We start from the raw sequence: 25,770 nt of genomic DNA, 5'->3' as shown, positions 1-25,770 counted from the left end.
TGGAATGAACAAATTGTATCGCTTTAGGTAGCATGAAAAATGCTGACTAAATCTACAGTGTAAATGAAATGTCAAAATAAATGTCAATTTCACCATCAGATTGGGTACATCCACACTTTGGAGCGGCTTCTCTAGTTGCTCAAAGTCTTGCTCCGTCTCCATCCTCTTGATATGGAACTCAAAGGGTCTTGGGGCTCTATCTCCACCAATTTAGTTTGGACACACTTCTGAAATGAGAACATTTTGTTGACACTGGAAATATGGGGTTGTCTCATGCAAGAGGATCCTGACAGACAAGTTGATTGCAAATAAAAGTGAAATTTTACTTGCAATAATACATATAGTTCAGCATTTCAATAATATTCTATATTCTAATGAATCAGTTTTTAACTTTAACGCAAGTTTCAATTTTGTTGTACATTTTGAGTCGTTCCAGAAAATAAGTGCCTTTTGAATTAGTGCATCACTTATACATAAAATATCAAAGAGAATCAAAAGGCACATTTCAATGGAACAATCCACGTACTGTCATTATTCATGGAAAACAGCTCTGGTCTAGCGGAGGGAATGGGAGGGTGAGAGCTGCGATGCTCTTGGCTCCGTTGGGACTGGCAAGTAGAAGCCCTGGATGAATCTGCAGAATTCAAAGCCAACTCAGTGTCAACCCAGAGGTAAACAGCAAAAAGAAATAGTACTTGATTTTTGTAAACCTACACACTACAATACATATTTTAAGGATGGTTTTAATCATCAGTTATCAAGACGTAACATGATGTGTATAATTTCTGCTCATTGTAAACAAACTAGCACTGATGATTGAACACGTCCCCATCATGTGCATGTTGTCTGTGTGTGCTCTTTAGTTACTACATAACTGCTCTCACCTTGTCTGGTAGAGTAACAGCATGGATATGGAAAACGTCTGTGCTCTCTGCTCTGGAGGTGGAACTGGCTAGTAGAAGCCCTGGATGATTCGGCAACATTCAAAACCAATGAATAAACCTTCCTTAGTAGTTGACCGGTTAGTGGATTAAGACCACCTGCAGAACCACTCCTTTATTGGGGGTGTCTTGCTAATTGCCTATAATTTCCACCTGTTGTCTATTCCATTTGCACAACAGCATGTGAAATGTATTGTCAATCAGTGTTGCTTCCTAAGTGGACAGTTTGATTTCACAGAAGTGTGATTGACTTGGAGTTACATTGTGTTGTTTAAGTGTTCCCTTTATTTTTTTGAGCAGTGTATTTCATTATACTGTGTATATAAAAAATATAATCAAACTTATACTATATGCTTATACTATACTATATGTATAATATTGTATTGTATTCGTGTATTTCATGCATTTCAATGAGTACAAGCTGATCAGGCTGACCCTCGGCTATATTTGGATCAAAACAGACGGACAATTTTGGGCGAAATAAAGTCAATGATGGATGGACCTGATATCGCCGAAATTCACCGTCCGTGGACGTCGCCACTGATGGCAAAGCCACCGTGAAATTCCCCTTTAACCTGTAGTTGTTGCCTTTTTTCAATGCAGGATTCTACATGCAGGAGTTAGTCCGTGGCGGGGTGTGTCTGGTTTTGGGTAGGGGAATATGGCGAAGCGGAAGTGCTGTTCGAGTCTGATGGCTCCCAGTTGAGTAAAGTTGGTAAGAATGAATGGAAGACGGAGACAACGAAAAATGGAACAAACAGACCAAAAGTTGTAAACGAACATTGGTTTCTTTTGGAGCGCGATTCATCAACAATTATGTATTTTTGGGAGATAATTTGATGTCAGGAAGATGGTAAAGGAGGCATTAGGAAAGGTAGAGTCAGTCAGAGTGACCAGTAGTGGTTTTGTTTTCATTTCATGCGTCTCAGAAGAGTAGGAGAGAGCATTGTTTTTCGGAGCAGGGCACCGATAAAATGTGTTATATCTGGAGTTTCGTTGAAAGAGTGAAGAGTGTCTGCCTACTCATGTGATGCGGCAATATGTAAGATACGCAGTGAGAGCTATTGTGAATAAACCACTGCAGTTATGAAATTTATAAAAGAATGGTGTTAGGATTTATGTTCATGCATAATAGCCTGTTAGCATATTGATAGAAGAGGAATATTGTTTTGTTACACACATGCACGCACAACCCCCTCTGTATAGTGTGTGTAGGTGTAAGAAATGACCAACACAGGCCATAAAAGCTGTGGACAGTCTGGAGAGGGGAGGGGTGCAGCTCTCTAGACCAACCAAGAGTTTAGAATACTGGACAATACCATATTAGGAACTGTTTTAGTGTAGAATCGACAGACCCAAGACGGAGCTAATCTACCCAGCAACCAGATGTGGACAAAGGGCCAGCAAAGGGGGGCAAAGTCTAAACCACGCCCAGCCTCTACTGTGATAGGCCAACTGGACACGTTGAGAATAAAATTGTCATAGTATAAAAACTACTATTTGAGTACATTCCACAGTTCTCTGTTCATCCTGCGCGGTGAAACAGCGAACCCGTATATACGAAAATTGCATTTGCCATTCATTGTTTGCGGTAATTAAACATAATTAAAGAAAGTTAGCAGACCTTGCATTTTATTTATCCTGACACCGGATGTGTTACACGCAGCATTTACAATGGCCATGTTTGAAGTGTGTTTCGACGGAATATCTTTGGTATTTATTAGGATCCCCATTAGCCACTGCAAAAGTGTCAGAATTGTTCACTTCTCATTGACTTCTCATACCCAGGCTTGGTCTGCTTCGCAAGCGTTCTCTGAAGTCTCGCGGTTTTACGTCTCTGGGTTTAGAAACTGGTTGTGGGGGAACAGGAAGTTCCGCGCAGGCGCGCATCATTCTTCAGAATAAAGCATACGTCAGAATTTTGCAGCCGAGACGACAATTTTTGTGTCCGTTTCAAATGTATTAATACTGGTATGTAATAGCACGTTCTAACATTGAAAGAACATGTAATAACATGCTAGGTAACAAATACGTAAAGTTATTATCACGTTTGATAAAGGTTTTATGTGCTATTTTTATGTCAAACCGCGTGAGTGAACGTGATCACTTTTTTTTACAAGTCACATAGTGACTTTGGGTTAGTCTGAGTGGATGTATATCATTTTGTCAATGTCATTTCATTAAGGATCAACTTATTTGAGATTTCTGGGTTCGTTTTACATGTCGTTTTTGGTTTTGTGTAAAATTCACGAGATGGTAAAATGGCGGTTCCCCCTCGGTCTGCATTAACGTACGTCAGTGCAGGCAGTGAGGGTGCAGCAGAGAAAGACAATTTTACTCTACTGTTTTGGAGCTGAATGTAATGATTATCAGTTTTCTACATGTGTACTAATATTCAGAGATATTCAGTTGTATCTGTCTATCTATAAATGTTACTATGGTGTGAAAATAAATACTATTGGTTTTTGATTGGAATAATACAGTGAAGACAAGGTTATTCAGGAAAATAGTACATAGTGCTGCCTACAACATACTGCAACCTTGTACTAAATGTTTTTTGAGGCATTTATGCATTTATGTGAATTCAGGAAATCTACTATATATTAAGTTCATTTAAGTTGTGAAGCCTAATTTCACGTGTATACATTTTCTTATGTGAATTAATTAATGTTTTGTCAATGCTTAGCTTCCAGATCTATTGAAATGAGATAAGTGCTAGACTTGGACAGGAGCTCACCGGAGTGGAGTACCGTCACCTCAAATGTCTACTGCTTGAGCTCATGTTCCTCTTATAGAATATTAGCTCAACAGTCTTGTGGAGCTCCTGCACCTAAAATAAACCATATTTTTAGAGAATTAAGAAAGTCTTGACAGTTCTGGCACTAACCTATGTGTCCGTTTCTCTTTATTACTACTGGCCGACTCAGATTAAGTCTGAGGCCGGTAACATCAACAGTGAGGACAAACCCAGCCTGCCTCTCTCCTTCCACACTGAGTAGAAACCTACAGTCACTGGGTCCTGATTGTGACAGTGGAGCCCAGTTTGCACTGCAGGATCCAGAGATGGCATCAGTGAAGCTGGAAGACTGCAGTCAAACACTGGAGCTGAATGTCAACATTAAAGATGAAGAAGAGGAGGAGAGGATTGGGATATCTGTTTCTCATGGTAAGCACAGGTTCTATCTAACTAAGTTGGTGTTTTTCATTCCAACTTCCCACTGTGCATGAGAAGTTGCTGTAGAACTGTTTTATTTATTTTCACCTTTATTTAACCAGGTAAGCTAGTTGAGAACAAGTTCTCATTTACAACTGCGACCTGGCCAAGATAAAGCAAAGCAGTGCGACAAAAACAACAACACATGGGATAAACAAACGTACAGTCAATAACACAATAGAAAAATCTATATGCAGTGTGTGCAAATGTAGTAAGATTAGGGAGGTAATGCAATAAATAGGCCGTAGTGGTGAAATAGTTACATTTTAGCATTAACACTGGAGTGATGGATGTGCAAGTAGAGATACTGGGGTGCAAATGAACAAAAATAAATAACAATATGGGGATGAGGTTGGGCTATTTACAGATGGGCTGTGTACAGGTGCAGTGATCGGTAAGCTGCTCTGACAGCTGATGCTTAAAGTTAGTGAGGGAGATATGTCTCCAGCTAAAGTGATTTTTGCAATTCGTTCCAGTCATTGGCAGCAGAGAACTGGAAGAACAGGTGGCTTTGGGGATGACCAGTGAAATATACCTGCTGGAACGCTTGCTACGGGTGGGTGTTGCTATGCTGACCAGTGAGCTGAGATAAGGCGGTGCTTTACCTAGCACAGACTTATAGATGACCTGGAGCCAGTGGGTTTTGTGACCAATATGAAGCAAGCGCCAGCCAACAAGAGCGTACAGGTCGCAGTGGTGGGTAGTATATGGGGCTTTGGTGACAAAACAAATGGGACTGTAATAGACTACATCCAATTTGCTGAGTAGAGTGTTGGAGGCTATTTTGTAAATGACATCGCCGAAGTCAAGGATTGGTAGGATAGTCAGTTTTACGAGGGTATGTTCGGCAGCATGAATGATGGAGGCTTTGTTTGCGAAATAGGAAGCCGATTCTAGATTTAATTTCGGATTGGAGATGCTTAATGTGAGTCTGGAAGGAGAGTTTACAGTCTAACCAGACACCTAGTTATTTGTAGTTGTCCACATATTCTAAGTCAGAACCGTCCAGAGTAGTGATGCTAGTCGGGCGGGCGGGTGTGGTCAGCGATCGGTTGAAGAGCACGCATTTAGTTTTACTAGCATTTAAGAGCAGTTGGAGGCCTCGGAAGGAGTGTTGTATGGCATTGAAGCTCGTCTGGAGGTTTGTTAACACAGTGTACAAAGAAGGGCCACGTATACAGAATGGTGTCGTCTGCGTAGAGGTGGATCAGAGAATCACCAGCAGCATGAGCTACATCATTGATGTATACAGAGAAAAGAGTCGGCCAGAGAATTGAACCCCGTGGCACCCCCATAGAAACTGCCAGAGGTCCGGAAAACAGGCCCTCCGATTTGACACACTGAACTCTATCTGAGAAGTAGTTGGTGAACCAGGCAAGGCAGTCATTTGAGAAACCAAGGCTGTTGAGTCTGCCGATAAGAATGCGGTGATTGACAGAGTCGAAAGCCCTGGCCAGATCGATGAAGACGGCTGCACAGTACTGTCTTTTATCGATGGCGGTTATGATATTGTTCAGGACCTTGAGCGTGACTGAGGTTCACCAGCTCGGAAACCAGATTGCATAGCGGAGAAAGTACGATGGGATTCTAAATGGTCGGTGATCTGTTTGTTAACTTGGCTTTCGAAGACTTTAGAAAGGCAGGGCAGGATTTCATGATGAACTGTTTTAATGAGAACGTAGATGTTATTTCATGCTACTGAGACTTGCATGGTTTGACACCTGTATTGCCAGCATTTGTTTTATTCACTTGGCTATCTGGAGTGCTCAGTGAGTAGACTAAATAAGTGAAGTGGACAAACTGCCAGTGTTTTAAAGTTCTATGAAATGAGTCTGTAGTTACTAACCCTTGTGATAGTGAGTGGAGGATGATATGGCTCATAATTTTCATGACTTATGAGATATTTTAGAATAGTTTTATTCCCCTCTTGTATTGCACAGCCTACTCATATGAATACATACAGTGCATTCGGAAATTATTCAGACCCCTTGACTTTTTTCACATTTTGTTACGTTACAGCCTTATTCTAAAATGGATTAAATTAAATACGTTCCTCATCAATCTACACACAATACCCCATAATGACAAAGCAAACGCAGGTTTTTAGAAATGTTTAAACATTTATAAAATAAAAAAATACCTTATTTACATAAGTATTCAGACCCTTTGCTATGAGACTCGACATTGAGCATCTTGTTTCCATTGATCATCCTTGAGATATTTCTACAACTTGATTGTTGTCAACCTGTGGTAAATTCAATTGATTGGACATGATTTGGAAAGGCACACACCTGTCTATATAAAGTTGAGTCTTGTATGCATTTATCTACTTTAGGTTAAGTATTAGCTCAAAAGTATTGTGATTCTCCTGCACCTAAATATAAACAGTACCGGAACCTATTTCCGTCTGAGTCAAGCAATGAATTATATAACTGAACATGAAGAAATATAATATATTTTTAGAGAATAAAGAAAGTGCCGGAACTGTGAAGACAACTTTCTGTCTGTTTCTCAATGTTACTACAGGACAACTAGAATTAAGTCTGAGGCCGGTAACATCAACAGTGAGGACAAACCCAGCCTGCCTCTCTCATTCCACAGGGAGTCCAAACCTACAGTCACTGGGTCCTGATTGTGACAGTGGAGCCCAGATTGTACTGCAGGATCCAGAGATGGCATCAGTGAAGCTGGAAGACTGCAGTCAAACACTGGAGCTGAATGTTAACATTAAAGATGAAGAAGAGGAGGCGGAGATTGGGAAATCTGTTAATCATGGTAAAAGCATGTTCTATCTATTTTTTTTGTTCGTTACAACTTCCCACTGTGCATGAAAAGTTGCAGTAGAACTTTTTCATGATGAACTGTTTCAATGAGACGGTAGATATTATTTAATGGTACTCAGACTTGCATGGTTTGACACCAGTATTGCCAGCATTTGTTTTGTTCACTGGGCTATCTGGAGTGATCAGAGAGTAGACTTAAGAAGTGAAGTAAAACTGGCAGTGTTTTTAAAGTTCTAATAAATGAGTGTGTAGTTTCTAACCATCGTGATAGTGAGTGGAGGATGATATAGGTCATCTTCTTGACTCATGAGATAGTTTTAGCATAGTTTTATTCTCCTTTTGTATTGCACAGCCTACTTATATGAATGACGTACAGGTAGCCGAGTGGTTAGAGAGATGGGCCAGTAGTCGAAAGGTTGCTGGATCGAATCCCTGAGCTGACAAGGTAAAAATAAACTCTGCAAAAAAAGAAACAACCTTTTACTGTCAACTGTGTTTATTTTCAGCAAACTTAACATGTGTAAATATTTGTATGAACATGATAAGATTCAACAACTGAGACAAACACTTAAGACGTTCCACAGACATGTGACAAACAGAAATGGAATAATGTGTCCCTAAACAAAGGAGGGGGGTGTCAAAATCAAAACTAACAGTCAGTATCTGGTCTGGCCACCAGCTGCATTAAGTACTGCAGTGCATCTCCTCCTCATGGACTGCACCAGATTTGCCAGTTCTTGCTGTGAGATGTTACCCCGCTCTTCCACCAAGGCACCTGCAAGATCCCGGACATTTCCTGGGGGAATGGCCCTAGCCCTCACCCTCCGATCTAACAGGTCCCAGACGTGCTCAATGGGATTGAGATCCGGGCTCTTCGCTGGCCATGGCAAAACACTGACATTCCTGTCTAGCAGGTGTGATGTTCGGATGTACCGATCCTGTTCAGGTGTTGTTACACGTGGTCTATTCCACAGGCCAAAATCAACATCCTCACAAATTCTATGTAAAGGAGATGTGTCCCGGAGGAGGCACTGGCAGATACCCACTTCTCCAGTGCTTACTGTGTAAATTGGGAGGCGCTGGAACCAAAAGTGAGCCCGAGAGGGTTGACCTGGGGTTCTCTGAGGTACCAGAACACAGAACATTTAAAGGTATTAAATAAAATACCTTTAAAATAAAGCATTGCATGCATTATCATGGCTTTTGGGTACTGGTATATTATAATTGTTTTATTTTATTTAACTAGGCAAGTCAGTTAAGAACAAATTCTTATTTACAATGACGGCCTACCCGTACCAAACCCGGACGATGCTGGGCCAATTGTGCGCCGCCCTATGGGACTGCCAATCACAGCCGGATGTGATACAGACTGGATTCGAACCAGAGACTGTTGTGATGCCTCTTGAACTGAGATGCAGTGCCTTAGACCACTGTGCCACTCGGGAGGAGTGGTGTTGAGCCGCTTACAGAAGTTACACACATGGAGTACATTTTTTGTAGCCTAGAGTCTGGGACAAATGTGGCCTTTTATAAACGGATTTCATGCAGTTCTACATAATTTTAGATGACTGGAGACGTTTGAAGAATCTTTTTTAATACCTCACAATGACCAAAATGACATGCTACTTTGACACTGACAAACTGAACCTGAGATCAATAAAAATGACATTGTCTCTAGTCCGTCAATTTATTTAAACATTTTATTTCAACTTTATTTAACCAGGTAAGCTAGTTGAGAACAAGTTCTCATTTACAACTGCGACCTGGCCAAGATAAAGCAAAGCAGTGCGACAGAAACAACAACACAGAGTTACACATGGAATTAACAAGCATACAGCCAATAACACAATAGAAAAAAAGAATGTCTGTATACAGTGTGTGCAAATGGCGTGAGGAGGTAAGGCAATAAATAGGCCATAGTAGCAAAGTAATTACAATTTAGCAGATTAACACTGGAGTGAAAGATGAGCAGATGATGGTGTGTAAGTAGTGATACTGCTGTGCAAAAGAGCAGCAAAGTAAATAAGGACAATATGGGGATGAGGTAGGATGAGGTAGGTAGATTGGGTGGGTGGGCTATTTACAAATGGACTATGTACAGCTGCAGCGATCGGTTAGCTGCTCAGATAGCTGATGTTTAAAGTTAGTGAAGGAAATGTAAGTCTTCAGCTTCAGAGATTTTTGCAATTCGTTCCGGTCACTGGCAGCAGAGAACTGGAAGGAAAGGCGACCAAAAGAGGTGTTGGCTTTGGGGATGACAAGTGAGATATACCTGTTGGAGCGCGTGCTACGGGTGGGTGTTATCGTGACCAGTGAGCTGAGGAAAGGCGGAGCTTTACCTAGCATAGACTTATAGATGACCTGGAGCCAGTGGGTCTGGCGACGAATATGTAGCGAGGGCCAGCCGACTAGAGCATACAGGTCGCAGTGGTGGGTGGTATAAGGCGGTTTGGTAACAAAACGGATGGCACTGTGATAGACTGCATCCAATTTGCTGAGTAGAGTATTGGAAGCTATTTTGTAGATGACATCGCCGAAGCCAGGATTCAGACACGGCAAGGACATCAGGGTTGGCGGAGCCTAGGTCAGGTGTGAGGAGAAACACATTGTACAATATGAGGAAGAAGTTATAGTGCTAAACAAGCTTTCCAGTTTCACTGACTCACCCAATGATGTGCAGCTCACTCACCGGCCAAAAGCTTCTCTCTCTTGCTTTACTTTGTAAAACAATGCTGTTTACTCAATAGGCCTATTTGGAAGTTGATAACTTGGTAACACACAGACAGATTAGTATTTTATTTTCAGCAGGATCCATTTGCTTTACAACCTGTGTTTTCCAGTGATTGTATTAGAAATATTGTGAAAGGCCTGTTTTGGCTGCATGCTGTTCACTGACAGATTTGCCACACGTTCCTGACTGTAGGCATGTCTTGAGATTTGGCTACACAATCCACAGCTAGGCTATTTTTATTTAAATTAGCTATTGATCCTCTGTAGCTAAATACTCCTGGTGTAGTATTGGGAATTATTTAATTTCTTTCTGAACAGACTGCAGAGTGCTGCAGCACCTCAACACACTTCCCACAGCTATTATTCTATTAGGAGATAAATGAAGCAGTGCAGAAGAAGTGCAATGCAGAAGAGATGAATTTCTGGTTCATGTCTATAACAGCACAGAGAGGGAGAGAGATCATAGAAAGTGAATCTCATTTTAGTTCTGTGAGAGATACAGGCGTGCTTCTCTCTCACCACAGCAATGGCCACGTCTTGGTCTAAATAGGCTACAATGTTGCACAAACCATAAACCTGGGACGGCCCAACATTAATACATTCTTAGAACATCAGGCACGTTTTCACATTACGGTTTTTAGGGGGCATGACAATTACAGAGTAATCCAAATGTAATTAGGATTTTTACATTGCAAACAGTGGAAATTATTTGTCATGCCGCTAGAGGTACAGTTGAAGTCGGAAGTTTACATATACTTAGGTTGCAGTCATTAAAACTCGTTTTTCAACCACTCCACAAATTTCTTGTTAACTATAGTTTTGGCAAGTCAGTTAGGACATCTACTTTGTGCATGACACAAGTAATTTTTCCAACAATTGTTTACAGACAGATTATTTCACTTATAATTCACTATTATAATTCCAGTCGGTCAGAAGTTTACATACACTAAGTTGACTGTGCCTTTAAACAGCTTGGAAAATTCCAGAAAATTATGTCATGGCTTTAGAAGCTTCTGATAGGCTAATTGACTTCATTTGAGTCAATTGGTGGTGTACCTGTGGATGTATTTCAAGGCCTACCTTCAAACCCAGTGCCTCTTTGCGTGACATAATGGGAAAATCAAAAGAAATCAGCCAAGACCTCAGAAAAAAATTGTAGACCTCCACAAGTCTGGTTCATCCTTGGGAGCAATTTCCAAACGCCTGAAGGTACCACGTTCATCTGTACAAAAAATAGTACGCAAGTACAAACACCATGGGACCACGCAGCCGTCATATCGCTCAGGAAGGAGACTCGTTCTGTCTCCTGGAGATGAACGTTCCTCTGGTGCGAAAGGTGCAAGTCAATCCCAGAACAACAGCAAAGGACCTTGTGAAGATGCTGGAGGAAACAGGTACAAAAGTATCTATATCCACAGTAAAACGAGTGCTATAGCGACATAACCTGAAAGGCCGCTCAGCAAGGAAGAAGCCACTGCTCCAAAACCGGCATAAAAAAGCCAGACTACGGTTTGCAACTGCACATGGGGACAAAGATTGTACTTTTTGGAGAAATGTCCTCTGGTCTGATGAAACAAAAATAGAACTGTTTGGCCATAATGACCATCGTTATTTTTGGAGGAAAATGGGGAGGCTTGCAAGCCAAAGAACACCATCCCAACCGTGAAGCACGGGGGTGGCAGCATCATGTTGTGAGGGTGCTTTGCTGCAGGAGGGACTGGTGCACATCATAAAATAGATGGCATCATGAGGAAGGGAAATTTGGTGGATATATTGTAGCAACATCTCAAGACATCAGTCAGGAAGTTAAAGCTTGGTCGCAAATGGGTCTTCCAAATGGACAATTACCCCTAGCATACTTCCAAAGTTGTTGCAAAATGGCTTAAGGACAACAAAGTCAAGGTATTTGAGTGGCCATCACAAAGCCCTGACCTCAATCCTATAGAAAATGTGTGGACAGAACTGAAAAAGTGTGTGCGAGCAAGGAGGCCTACAAACTTGACTCAGTTGCACCAGCTCTGTCAGGAGAAATGGGCCAGAATTCACTCAACTTATTGTGGGAAGCTTGTAGAAGGCTACCTGAAATGTTTGACCCAAGTTAAACAATTTAAAGGCAATGCTACCAAATACTAATTGAGTGTATGTAAACTTCTGACCCACTGGGAATGTGATGAAAGAAATGAAAGCTGAAATAAATCGTTCTCTCAACTATTATTCTGACATTTCACATTCTTAAAATAAAGTAGTGATCCTAACTGACCTAACACAGGGAATTTTTACTAGGATTAATGTATGTAAACTTCCAACTTCAACTGTAGTCTACCTGATCTTGGCAAATGGGTCCCGGAACGAAAGTCTACAAAACCGAGAGGTGCTGGAGGATCCGGCTCAAATTAACCACCGCCTTTCTCATATAATGGGGTAGGGCCATCCCAAGGATCCCTGAATATATGGACGATTGTACCAATGACTCTTTATAACTAAACCTAGATAGACCACAACCAGTCGTTTCCGATGGGGAACAGATGAGTCATAGAGGGCAGAGCCAAGCACGAGCTAGCAAGATCTTATTGGCGCTTTCCAGCACAGATCTGCATATTTCTGTTAGGCAATGCCTCCTCTGTGAAGTACTTGTGTACAATACCTCAATTCGCCTTTACATTCCTTCTGAACAACGCAATACATATATATATATATATTTTTTTTTTCAACGGGTAAAGTCTACAAATCTACATATTCTACATATTTGGTAGTGAGTGGAAATGCTTAGCAGATTCTTCACATTTATACATCTGGTGAAATATCTGTCTCATTGTTCTATCTGTGGCTGCACTGTGGTAGTGGGGGAACAGGAAGTTCCAGACAGGCACGCACCATTCTTCAGTATAAAGAAAGCGACAGAACTGTTATGTCAAGAAGATAACCCTTGTGTCTGTTTCTATTTATTACTACAGGTATGTAATGGCAGGTTTAAACTTTCTAATATCAAAAGAACATCCGTTAAGGTATTATCACGTTTGGTAAAGGGTTTGATTTGTTATTTTTGTGTCAAACCAAGTGAAGAACGTGATAACGTTAACTATTTTACAAGCCACGTAGCTAGAGACTTTGGGTTTGTCTTAGTGGATGTACATCATTTTCTCAAGGTAATTTCATAAATAATCAATTTATTTGAGTTTAGCATGTTATTGGTTATGTGTAAAATTCACAAGCTGGGTAAACTACGGCGCCCACTCACTCTGTCTGCGTCAAAGAGACAATTTTATGTAGTAATATTCAGACACATTCAGTTTCTATATTTGTCTATAAATGTTACTATGGTGTGAACAGACATGCTATTGGTTTTTGATTGAAATAATACAGTGAAGACAAGGTTATTCAGGAAAATAGTACATAGTGCTGCCTAAAACATACTGCAACCTTGTACTAAATGGTTTTTGAGTCATTTATTAATTTATGTAAATCCAAGAAATCTACTATAGGTAAAGTTTAGTTACATTGTGTAGCTTGTACTTTGTCTAATTTGAATGAATTCATGTTTTGTTGTCAATGCTTACTTACCTGATCTATTGACATGAGATGGACAGGAGCTCACTGGAGCTGAGAACCGGAACCTCAAATGTCTACTGTTTGAGCTCATGTTCTTCTTTATAGAATATTACCTCAACAATATTGTGGAGCTCCTGCATCTAAATATAAACAGTACCGCCCCCAAAATGAGTATCGACAACTATTTCAGTCCAAGTCAAGCACTGAATGAGATAATTGAACAAGAAAAAATACAATATATTTTATTAGAGAATATAGAACGTGCCAGAACTGTCAAGACAATAACTTTTTGTCTGTTTCTCATTGTTGCTACAGGACTAGAATTAAGTCTGAGGCCGGTAACATCAATAGTGAGGACAAACCCAGCCTGCCTCTCTCCTTCCACACTGATTCCAAACCTACATTCACTGGGTCCTGATTGTGACAGTGGAGCCCAGTTTGCACTGCAAGATCCAGAGATGGCATCAGTGAAGCTGGAAGACTGCAGTCAAAAACTGGAGCTGAATGTCAACATTAAAGATGAAGAAGTGGAGGAGAAGATTGGGAAATCTGTTTCTCATGGTAAGAGCAGGTTCTATCTAACTAAGTTTGTTGTTCGTTCCAACTTCCCACTGTGTATGAAAAGTTACAGTAGAACTGTTTCATGATGAACTGTTTCAATGAGGTATATGTATATGTTATGTATAGGTATATGTTATTTCATGCTACTCAGACTTGCATACCAGGATTACCAGCATGTGTTTTATTCACTGGGCTGTCTGGAGTGATCAGAGAGTAGAATAAAGAAGTGAAGTAGACACACTGCCAGTGTTTTAAAGTTCTATGAAATTAGTATTTAAAAAACAAAATACAAATATTTTACCTTTTATTTATCTAGGCAAGTCAGTTAAGAACAAATTATTATTTACATTGACGGCCTACCCCTGGCCAAACCCGGACGACGCTGGGCCAATTGTGCGCCACCCTATGGGACTCCCAATCACGGCCGGTTGTGATACAGCCTGGTTACTAACTCTTGTGATAATGAGTGGAGGATGATATGGCTCATAATTTTCACGACTTTTACCCACTTTTAGAATAGTTTTTTATTCCCTTTTGTATTGTGCAGCCTACTGATATATATACGTATGTCACCCGGTACAGCCAGAAGAGGACAAGCCATCCCTTTGGGCCTGGTTCCTCTCTACGTTTCTTCCTAGGTTCCTGCTTGCTGGGGAGTTTTTTGTGGCCACTTGTCTTCTATATCTGCATTGCTTGCTCTTTGGGGATTGAGGCTGGGTTTCTGTTAATCACTTTGTGACAACTTCTGATGTAATAAGGGCTACATAAAAAAACATGTGATTGACATGTATATCACACAAACTGGCTGTTTCTTCTGATGTTGTTCACACAGGAGACCATGTTGAGACATTCTCTACATCCAGAGAGAAACAGCAGGAACATCACAGAGCTAAGAGGTCTCACCCCTGCCCACATTGTGAGGAGATTTTCCCATTTTTATCAAAGCTAAAAGTACACCTAAAAATACACAGAGGGAATCAATATTCCAATAATGACGTTGGGAAGAATTTCACAACATCCAAGACTCTGACAGTTCATCAGAGAGTGCATACAGGAGAGAAGCTGTTCTCCTGCTCTGACTGTGTAAAATGCTTCACAACATCAACTAGGCTAAAAGTTCATCAGAGAACACACACAGGAGAGAAGCCTTACTTCTGCTCTGACTGTGCGGCGAGTTTCTCTCTACTGTGCAACTTAAAACGACATGAACGTATACACACAGGAGAGAAGCTTTACTCCTGTTCTGACTGTGAGGCGAGTTTCTCTCTACTGTGCAACTTAAAACGACATGAACGTATACACACAGGAGAGAAGCCTTACTCCTGCACTGACTGTGGAAAGAGTTATTCTCTACTGGGCCACTTAAAAAGACACCAACATATACATACAGGAGAGAAGCCTTACTCCTGCTCTGACTGTGGAAAGAGTTTCTCTCGACTGGGCCACTTAAAAACACATAAACATATACATACAGGAGAGAAGCCTTACTCCTGCTCTGACTGTGTAAAATGCTTCATAACATCAACTGAGCTTAAAGTTCATCAAAGAACACACACAGGAGAGAAGCCTTACTCCTGCTCTGATTGTGTAAAATGCTTCACAACATCAACTAGGCTAAAAGTTCATAAGAGAACACACACAGGAGAGAAGCCTTACATCTGCTCTAATTGTGCAGCGTGTTTTGCTCTACTGTGCCACTTAAAACGACATGAAAGTATACACACAGGAGAGAAGCCTTTCTCCTGCTCTGACTGTGCGGCGAGTTTTTCTCTACTGTGCAACTTAAAACGTCATGAACGAATACACACAGGAGAGAAGCCTTATCACTGCACTGACTGTGAGAAGAGATTCTACAGATTGGGCCACTTAAAAAGACACCAATGTATACATAAAGGAGAGAAGCCTCATCAGTTGTCTCAGACCAGCTGAGATTAGACACTCCACTTAATTTTCATGTCATTAAATAATTGGCAATGTTGAATTGGATCAAATGAAGAAAGCGTAGAACACTATTGTAATCCTATAGTTTCTCACTGTTAGAGAACTGTGCAGAGGAAAGGGAGCGTTATAGAATGTTAGCCTCTCTTTACTTTACTGATCAGTGTGGACCTTGTCGGTTTTGTTAGCTTCTACTGTAAAGATATTGACATGACCTTGGATTTGCCCTTAGGGTTGAATATCCTGTGAGGTGTCTCACAGTGGAGTCTGATGGTTAACTGGGTGGTACTGCTTCCCTCTGCAGTTTTCTGTGGGAATGAGCTAGTAGATACAACCTACACTGAGTGTACAAAACATTAAGGACACCTGCTCTTTCCATGACATAGACTGATCAGCTGAACCCAGGTGAAAGCTATGATCCTTAATGGTCTAGTTGTTGTGTATTTGTTATGGATCCCCATTAGCTTTCAACATTAAAAAAACTGCAGTTGCAGTGAGCTAAGGAATGAAAACACTGGACACTGGAAAATTGGAAACATATTGCCTGTTCTGATGAATCCCGGGTTTCTGCTGTTTCACACTGATGGGAGGACTAGGGTATGCAGGAAACCACGAGTACATGCATCCAGTGGTGGAAAAATTACCTGTCATACTTGAGTAAAGTAATGATACCTTAATAGAAAATTACTCAAGTAAAAGTGAGTCACCCATTAAAATACTACTTGAGTGAAAGTATTTGGTTGTTATATACTTCTGTATAAAAAGTATGAATATTTTCAAATTCCTTAAATTAAGCAAACCAGACGGAACAATTGTCTTGTGTTTTTTATATTACAGATAGCCATGGGCACACCAACACTCAGACATAATTTACAAACGAAGCATTTGTGTTCAGTGAGTCCGCCAGATAAGAGGCAGTAGGGATGACCAGGGATGTTATCTTGATAAGTGTGTGAATTGGACCATTTTCTGTCCTGCTAATCATAAAAAATGTAACACGTTCTTTTGGGTGTCAGGGAAAATGTATGGAGTAAAAAGTACTTTATTTTCTTTTGGGATTTTGTGAAATAAAAGTTGTCAACAATATAAATAGTAAAGTACAGATACTACTAAAGTAGTTCTTTAAAGAAATTATTCTGAAGTACTTTACACCACTGCATGCATCCATGCCGTGTGTCAGCATTGCAGGCTGGTGGTGTGAAGGGGTGGGGTGTGTTTTCAGGACACACATTGGGCCCCTTGATAAAAGTTGAGCAATGTTTGAATGCCACAGGATATCTAAATAATCATTGCCAATCAGGTGCATTCCTTCATGGCAGCAGTGTATCCATCTGCAAATAGATTTCTTCAACAGGATTATGCCACAAGACTAGTCCAGGAATGGTTCCAAGAACATGACAGTGAATTCAGCTTAATGCAGTGGCCTGCCGAGTCACCAGATCTCAATCCAATTGTGCATCTATGGGAGGAGTTGGAACGAGCTATTCAGAGTATAGATCCACTCCCAGCCAACTTGACACAATTTTGGGAAGCATTGGAGTCAACATGGGCCAGCATCCCTGTGGAACACCTTCAACACCTTGTAGAGTCTATACCCCGATGAATTGAGGGTGTTCTGAGGGCAAGGGGGGGGGGGCGCAACTCAATATTAGGAAGGTGTTCCTAATGTTTGTGCACTCAGTGTATATCAGATTAAGATGGCTTGATCAGTTCTCAGCATTATTTTCGGTGTATTATTTTATTACTAAACTTTTGTTTAATGATTAACAGGGAATGAATGAACTGTTTATTGAATTTTAATACTAGATTCATTATTTTAGTCATTGATGATGAATGTATTTGAATAACTGTATTGAAGTTAATTGATCTGGCGGCAGGTAGCCTAGCGGTTAAGAGTGTTGGGCCAGTAACTGAAAGGTCGCTGGTTTGAATCCAGAGCCGACGAGGTGAAAAGTCTGTCATTGTGCCCTTGAGCAAGGCAAATAACCCTTATTTGTCCTGTAAGTCGCTCTGAATAAGAGCATCTGCTAAATGACAAAAATGTAATGAAAAATTATGTTTGTACATACATTTAATTATACACAAGAAAAAAAAATGAAATAAACTGTTTGAAGTGAAATACTGTATATACAATACACAACATTATCACTTTGTTGACCCTGGTCAGAGGTACAGGACCATAGTAAACTAGACTATGTAGCTGCTGTTGTTAGTAGCCTACAGTTTCCATGCAATACTGCATGTCAGATCGCTAATGATTAGGTGTATAGGCTGCTACATTTATGCTTGTGTCTGTCAGGAGTGATGTGTTATCAGGCTAAATAACCACTATTATGTTGTTTTTGGTTTGCTAGTTGCACCAGTAGCATGCTATTTTCCTGCAATGGTAGTGACCAAAAAACAATATGTTTCCATTGTACTAGAGGCCTAGGAACATAGAAGAAACTGACAGATGTGTCATAATAGCCTGGAAGTAAAGCTGCACTGGGAGACACATTTGAAATGGAATACTTTGAATACATGCAGCAGGGTGGAAACAATCACAGTAAAACACGATTTAAATGTATTGTTGGAAGGGCTGTGGTCACCATTAATGTAATACATTAAATATATACATCAGACGGTAATGGGGAGCTATTTCATAGGGTTTTCATGGGTACATTATTCCCATTTCAATCTTATACCAACCAACCCTATGCTTGGTGTGACTGTTATGGTCAGAGCAGACCATCTGATATGCCCTTAAATATTGTAATATGCAACCTGGAATTAAAATGGAAGAGGACCAGTGCTTCTACAGTGAAACACATCTCACATCTGTGCTGTTTGAGAGAGATGTTGTTAGACTACATTGTATCATTGTTTCCTCTTCTGAGGGCACTGGTGGGGAGCAACATTTCAATTCACAGAGACAATGAGTCTTTCAAGTTTAGCACTAAATCCACACGTTTGAATTATCTGAATAATGATGATGGTGAAGGGGGAGATTTAATTTACTATATACAGTAGGGCAAAAAAGTATTTAGTCAGCCACCAATTGTGCAAGTTCTCCCACTTAAAAAGATGAGAGAGGCCTGTAATTTTCATCATAGGTACACTTCAACTATGACAGACAAAATGAGAAAAAAAAATCCAGAAAATCACATTGTAGGATTTTTTATGAATTTATTTGCAAATTATGGTGGAAAATAAGTATTTGGTCAATAACAAAAGTTTATCTCAATACTTTATGTACCCTTTGTTGGCAATGACAGAGGTCAAATGTTTTCTGTAAGTCTTCACAAGGTTTTCACACACTGTTGCTGGTATTTTGGCCCATTCCTCCATGCAGATCTCTCATTTTGTCTGTCATTGTTGAAGTGTACCTATGATGAAAATTACAGGCCTCTCTCATCTTTTTAAGTGGGAGAACTTGCACAATTGGTGGCTGACTAAATACTTTTTTGCCCCACTGTACAACGGGGGTTGGCAAATAGGTTTGGCCTCCAGTCATGTAAATGTAATTAACTAGGAAGTCGGGGCACCAAGGAAAATCTTCAGATTACAAAGTTATAATTTTCCTAATATAACTTTCAGATATTGTAATATATGATCAATTAGTCTTCTAATTAATGAATTATTCTTTACCTCACGTTAGTCTCATTCCAAACGTCGTAAATTGTTGGTTATCTGCACAAACCCAGTCTTCACTGAGTCATCCATACACCAATTGTCTTAAATAATTTATTTACTAACTAAATAATCACAGAAATGCATAAACAAACATTAGATAGTTACAAGGAAATGATAGCGGAGTTTCCCTAGTGGGATAAACCGGTATCGCGGCTTGGTAGACAAAGGGACTGAGAAGGGTGCGAAAGATAAAAGACACTACAAAGTTGATAATTATAACAATTGAAATGCTAATCCTTTGCACATGAACGTTCACTCATTCGGGTGAGCAATCAATATATGTATTTACTCTCAGTGTGTCGTCGTGATCTCTGTTGGAAAGTTTGTTTCTGTTGGAGAGTTTGTCCGCCCTCTCTCTCTGCCGTGGTTAGAATGGATAGTTCAGAGTAACATTCAGCAATGTTATAGAATAGATGTTTCAGCGGTTGTCTGCCTTCGCATTCACGGGTACATAACTTCTAGCTGCAGACTAGTAATTAGTATCGAAGAGTAGCTCTTATTCTGTCGGATCGATAGTCTCAGAGTTTAACCATGTGGTATGGTTAAAAGATTCAGCAATCTACTCAAACCTTAACTCCCTATGTGATGAGGTAATGGTCTGAAACCTTAGCCCTCGTGGTTATCGAGGTAAGCTGGTCTGAAGGGAATTCATCCCGGTGGGGGTTATATTCGTAACAGCAGAAAGGGGATGTCCCATGACGCAAGATCAATGTGTGCTCATGGGGCGGGCCAATGATTTAGTTAAACTCCAAAGGGAATTTCCTTCATTAAACAGTTTAAACAACCTCCTTCCCTCAGTAAGAGCATTGAAGATGGGTCGTGGCTGGGTCTTCCAGCATGACAACGACCCGAAACACACAGCCAGGGCAACTAAGGAGTGGCTCCGTAAGAAGCATCTCAAGGTCCTGGAGTGGCCTAGCCAGTCTCCAGACCTGAACCCAATAGAAAATCTTTGGAGGGAGCTGAAAGTCCGTATTGCCCAGCGACAGCCCCGAAACCTGAAGGATCTGGAGAAGGTCTGTATGGAGGAGTGGGCCAAAATCCCTGCTGCAGTGTGTGCAAACCTGGTCAAGAACTACAGGAAACGTATGATCTCTGTAATTGCAAACAAAGGTTTCTGTACCAAATATTAAGTTCTGCTTTTCTGATGTATCAAATACTTACGTCATGCAATAAAATGCAAATTAATTACTTAAAAATCATACATGTGATTTTCTGGATTTTTGTTTTAGATTCCATCTCTCACAGTTGAAGTGTACCTATGATAAAAATTACAGACCTCTACATGCTTTGTAAGTAGGAAAACCTGCAAAATCGGCAGTGTATCAAATACTTGTTCTCCCCACTGTATACCCAGGACTATAATGAGGGTCAGACTGTTGAAATGCAGTTGATTATGTACATAGTCTTGTAGAACTGTGGTATTGATGGTCCAGTTGAGGCAAGTCATTGATATGAATGGTCAGAGTGAAAGAGCTGTGAACTCTCCTGTGATGGCCCACATCTACCACAACCTTTCCTATTGTGTTAGTAAGCTCCACAGCATTTTAGGCAGCCATTGTTCAAAATGTTTTCATACACACAGTAACAATGGGAGGGGGTGTGGAATGCACAGGGGAGGACCAGGAGGTTGATCTCAGATTCTATTCAGAGTTGACAGATTGACAGTGAGGACAAACCCAGCCTGCCTCTCTCTTTCCACACTGTAAATCTACAGTCACTGGGTCCTGATTGTGACAGTGGAGTCTAGTTTGCACTGCAGGATCCAGAGATGGCATCAGTAGACAGGTTTACATTAACCAGGTTAATTAATAAACAAAAAATCAACAACCCCCCCAAAAAATCAGGAAAACATTGAAGAACCACAGCCCAATGACGTGAAGAACCACAGCCCAATGACGCTGCTAAGATCAAACATTAATCTCCTGAGTACACACCATCGAATCTTGAGTACATACCTAGTCCCCTGAATACAAACCTAGTAATCTTACATACAGGCCTTCAAATAGTGAACTACTCTTTTAATGGAGCGGTAGGTGCTATGAAAGGGATGTTTAAAAAAATGGAAACCTTGTAGTATTTTGTTCATTAGTCCACTGTTAATACAATGCCAAAAATGTTGCATGTTGTATGTTAGCAATCAAGTTTTCAAGATAGAGAACTTTCAGTACAGAGGAAAAAGTGTGATTATGCAAATTATATGCAAATGAGCAAAATGATAATTGCATCATCACACCTTTTTTGCTGTGTACTGCAGTGATTCCCAATCCTCGTCCAGGGGGTCCAAAGAGGTGAGCTTTTTTGTTTTTTCCCCTAACACCCACACACTGGATTCAACTCAGCAACTCAAGCCTTTGAATTGAATAAGGTATGTGAGTGCTAGGGCAAAAACATACATGTACACCCCTTTGGGACCAGGATTGGGAAACACTGCTTTACTGAAAGTCCTCCATCTTCAGAACTTCACTGCTGATGCTCTAAACATGTGCTATAAATAAACATAAATGTATTTTATAAAGAAAACTGCTTGTCATCTCTTAAGGAGGATAGGCGAACCTAACGAGTGTGCTCTCATACTCCCTTAAAGACCTTTGCTTAAAAAAAGAGAAAAAAGCGGCAGCTATATGTCCACTTTGAGACGCCATAGACCCCTTTCTGTGTTTACAAACATAGGTCACAAAATGTCATCAAAATATATGCACAAAATTCTTCTGAATGGGAAGCATGCTGACACCTTATAGACTAACAGAAAGTCTGTGTTACAAATGGTTTCACTAGTCCTACATTGTCACAACGTAGGGTACAAGGGGATAATTGCTGACACTAAAAAAGCAACGTTTGGAAAATAATTGGTCATGCTTAGGTGAATAAACTGTAAAGGGAAATAAATGGCTACAGTTACCCTGGTAGAAGATTATGGCATAAGGTTTCACACAGGTGTGTTAATCTATTTTTATCAGTTTTATTTAGAAATGATTTAGTAAGTAACACTTAAAAGCTAAGTCTAGTTGTCTTATTTTAATTATTTAAATAAAATATGTGGGGGGTGGAAATGGTGTTGCACATGTCACCATTAATTACTACCTGCACATTCATTTTCTTTGTACTTTCTTTGTGGTTCCTTTTCCATACAATCCATTATGTACAATCGCACTAAATATTATTTGAAGATTTTAAATCCCAAGCAGTCTTTAAAATGACATTCAGGAGCAAAAGGTTTTCAATAGTTGTTTTAAATTCATGAAAATAAATAATTCATTGAATTTAATATTGGAATGGAATATAACATTAAATAACACTGGAATACAACATTTAATAACAATAACGTAACTAATTAATTCAGTGTAACATTGATGTGGCAACTCTCTCATGCTCTGCTATGGCACGATTCTAATTTGTACATAGGTCACAAATAAAGGTATGCCCAGTAAAATTGGAGCACTCATGAGTTCAACTCCTACACTGCTCCCACCTAATCTAGTCCCCACTGAAATAGGGGGAGAGATGCCAATTTAAAAGCTCTCTCAAACACTTAGCTAGCTATCCAGCTACATGACATAAAATGCTGTGTAAAATATCTAAAAGGCCATAAAGCAACATTAACTCTAAAGCTGTTAGTCACAAGTGGAAACAGTTACAACTGCAATTAAGTATGTTATCTTTTTAATGTATTTTACCTCAGACGATCTGGTAGTAAGGTTGCTAGCTAGCACTCCTAGCAGCTAATGCTAACTAGCTAGCATTTACCGCTAGTGAAGTTGCTAGCTAGTAAGTTAGAATAAACTAGTGCTAACTGGGATAGTCATTAACCGTGTTCGAATACTAACATACTGTATACTACATACTTAATGAGTATATACTACATTCTATTAGCTAATTTTAGTATACTGTAAATGAACAGTATGCTCTCAGTTGAGCGTACTAGCTCTCCGCATGTCTAGCTAGTTAGCATAACAAATGACTAGTTAGACATTTTACGACTTTGGGTGTGTTCTTAAATTCAATCTGGAGTGCCAGAGTGCACTTGTAAATTCAGAGCGTTGTCAGATTGTCCGTTTGTAAATTCAGAGCGCACACTGGACACTCGGGCTGAGGAATAGGGTTGATTTGAGCGTTCTGACCTTACAACAGCATTCAAACACCCAAGCTAACATTGGCTAGCTACTTCCAGACACAAATGAGACCACTCTGACCATTTTACTCGCCCTAGCAGAGCTGGTTAGGCAGTTTTCATGTTATCCAGAGCGTTGGTGACTGTAACTGTGCTGCTGGCAACAATTTAATGATGTTTTTTTGCAGACGTTTACTGACACTGGCCATATTCAACGGGTGTTGAGCGCTCGTAAATTCATTATTCTGCGTTCTGGTACACTCAGATGAGTAAAATCAGAGTAGATAGCTCTGAAATCGGTGTAGATAGCCAGAGCAAATTTATGAAAGAACCCGAATGTACATTGAGATTGCACAATGACTATACCATTTAGCTAAGCTAAGAATGACGGAAATAATCAAGTCAATAAACGTTGGGTAGTTAGTTAGGATAGCCTATAGTTAATGTACTGGCAAGTTGGATGTATATTTAGCCAACTAATGTTAGGTAGCTAGCTAACAACATACCGGTACATACTGCTGTAATGATACGCTATGTGGTTCGTAAGGACAGCGTAGCCAACGAATTGTCAGCTAATATAACGTGTACGGTAACTTATTTGAAAAGTCATTACTTTAACTATATCCATACTATGAGGAATAAGCATACTATATACTCAATTCACATCACAAATAGTACGGTTAGTATGAGTATTCGAACACAGTCATTGTCTAAATGACAGGTCGAAACACATTCATAACCATTAAGGGGTAATTAGCCCCCAGGGGCCAGTTACCCCCAAGCAGGGCGAGTTGCCCCCAACACACTCATCCAACATATTACTACTTTACTCAAAAACTATCCAAATGTTTCTCTCTAAACATGTTATTATTTATCTTAAGACTTTCCTACTTGTATGTTTAAAAAACTATTATAGATCTAACTTTATTGAAATATATCTACAACTTTTTCTCCATAATTAAAAATAATAATAATTTACCACAAAATCATTTTGTTTAAATATCTCAAAGTTGTGATGACACAAAGGAAATTGGGAAAATAATTTGGTGAAATCTTGTGGTCCTAGTGTGAATTACAGGGGGGGTTGAACATCTCTGGAGAGACCTGAAAATAACTGTGCAGCGACACTCCCCATCTAACGTGACAGAGCTTGAGAGGATATGCAGAGAAGAATGTGAGAAACTCCCCAAATACAGGTATGCCAAGCTTGTAGTGTCATACCCAAGAAGATAAGGCTGCCAAAGGTGCTTCAACAAAGTCCGAAGTAAAGGGTCTGAATACTTATGTAAATGTGATATTTCAGTTTTTTATTACATTTTTTATTACATCATAAAACCTAGCGGTCAAACAGGGAAATGGTTCCAATCATTTTTCATTTTCATTAATTATATAAACACTTAAAATAAGGGCTGTGTTTCGTGTAGGCTTACCCTGGTGTGACGTTTTGATAACCATGTACATTTTTCTCGGACAATGTGACTTTTATCAATATATTCAACTTTATTTCCTCTCAGATTATAAAACGCTGATCACTGCAAGTCATTTCTAGCTGATACTTTTGCTGACAGGTGTTGTGTCAACTTAAAACTAGCACAAGACAGTTAACATAATTGTCCATTTAAATAAATGTAGCCTACTTATTCATTACTACATTTAGCTAACATTATATAGTTAATTCTGACATCCTGACCTTTGACTGGATTCGGCAGTCTTGTCCAGATCATCATGGCATTTGTAGTTCTTTAGGATAGCCACATTAGCAGCTAATTAGCGGTTCATATTGATCAAAGTCACCTTGTCCTGGAGAGATTTACACGGTTATCAAAACGTTACACCAGGGTAAGCCTATCTACCACCCTGTGTAAAGCTGGGATATATAAGATACACGTAAGAAAAAAAATTGCACTCTAAAATGTCCTCCACTAAAGAGGAATGGGACAACATTCCACAGGCCACAACTCTATGCAAAGGAGAAGTGTCCCGGAGGAGGAGGCACCGGGAGCTACCCCCTTCTCATCCCAAGGATCCCGGAATACACGGACCGTTGCACTGTGGTAGTGAGGGAACAGGAAGTTCCAGACAGGCGCGCAACATTCTTCAGAAAAAAGGCGTCAGAACTGTGCAGTTAAGATATGATCACGTTTGGTAAAGGTTTGATGTGTTATTTTTTGTGTCAAACCGAGTGAAGTATACGTGATTAAAAACTATTTTACAAGTCACATAGCTAGAGACTCTTGGTTTGTCTGAATGGATGTACATAATTGCCTCATG

At 40.0% G+C, this 25,770-nt stretch overlaps 1 protein-coding gene across 1 annotated transcript; it reads left to right on the top strand.

Annotated features, from left to right (window-relative positions):
• Positions 1-6,808: 6,808 nt before the first annotated feature.
• On the top strand, positions 6,809-16,643 carry LOC120033637 (zinc finger protein 501-like). Its single transcript, XM_038980072.1, has 2 exons — positions 6,809-6,930; positions 14,611-16,643. Exons 1-2 carry the CDS (start codon positions 6,828-6,830, stop codon positions 15,705-15,707), a joined length of 1,200 nt encoding a protein of 399 aa, XP_038836000.1. The 5' UTR covers positions 6,809-6,827; the 3' UTR covers positions 15,708-16,643.
• The last annotated feature ends 9,127 nt before the right edge of the window (positions 16,644-25,770 follow it).

The sequence above is a fragment of the Salvelinus namaycush genome, chromosome 40 (assembly GCF_016432855.1).
Source record: "Salvelinus namaycush isolate Seneca chromosome 40, SaNama_1.0, whole genome shotgun sequence".
NCBI lineage: Eukaryota > Metazoa > Chordata > Actinopteri > Salmoniformes > Salmonidae > Salvelinus > Salvelinus namaycush.
The sequence above is the reverse complement of the archived record's forward strand: the minus strand, read 5'-3'. Positions and strand labels throughout refer to the sequence as shown.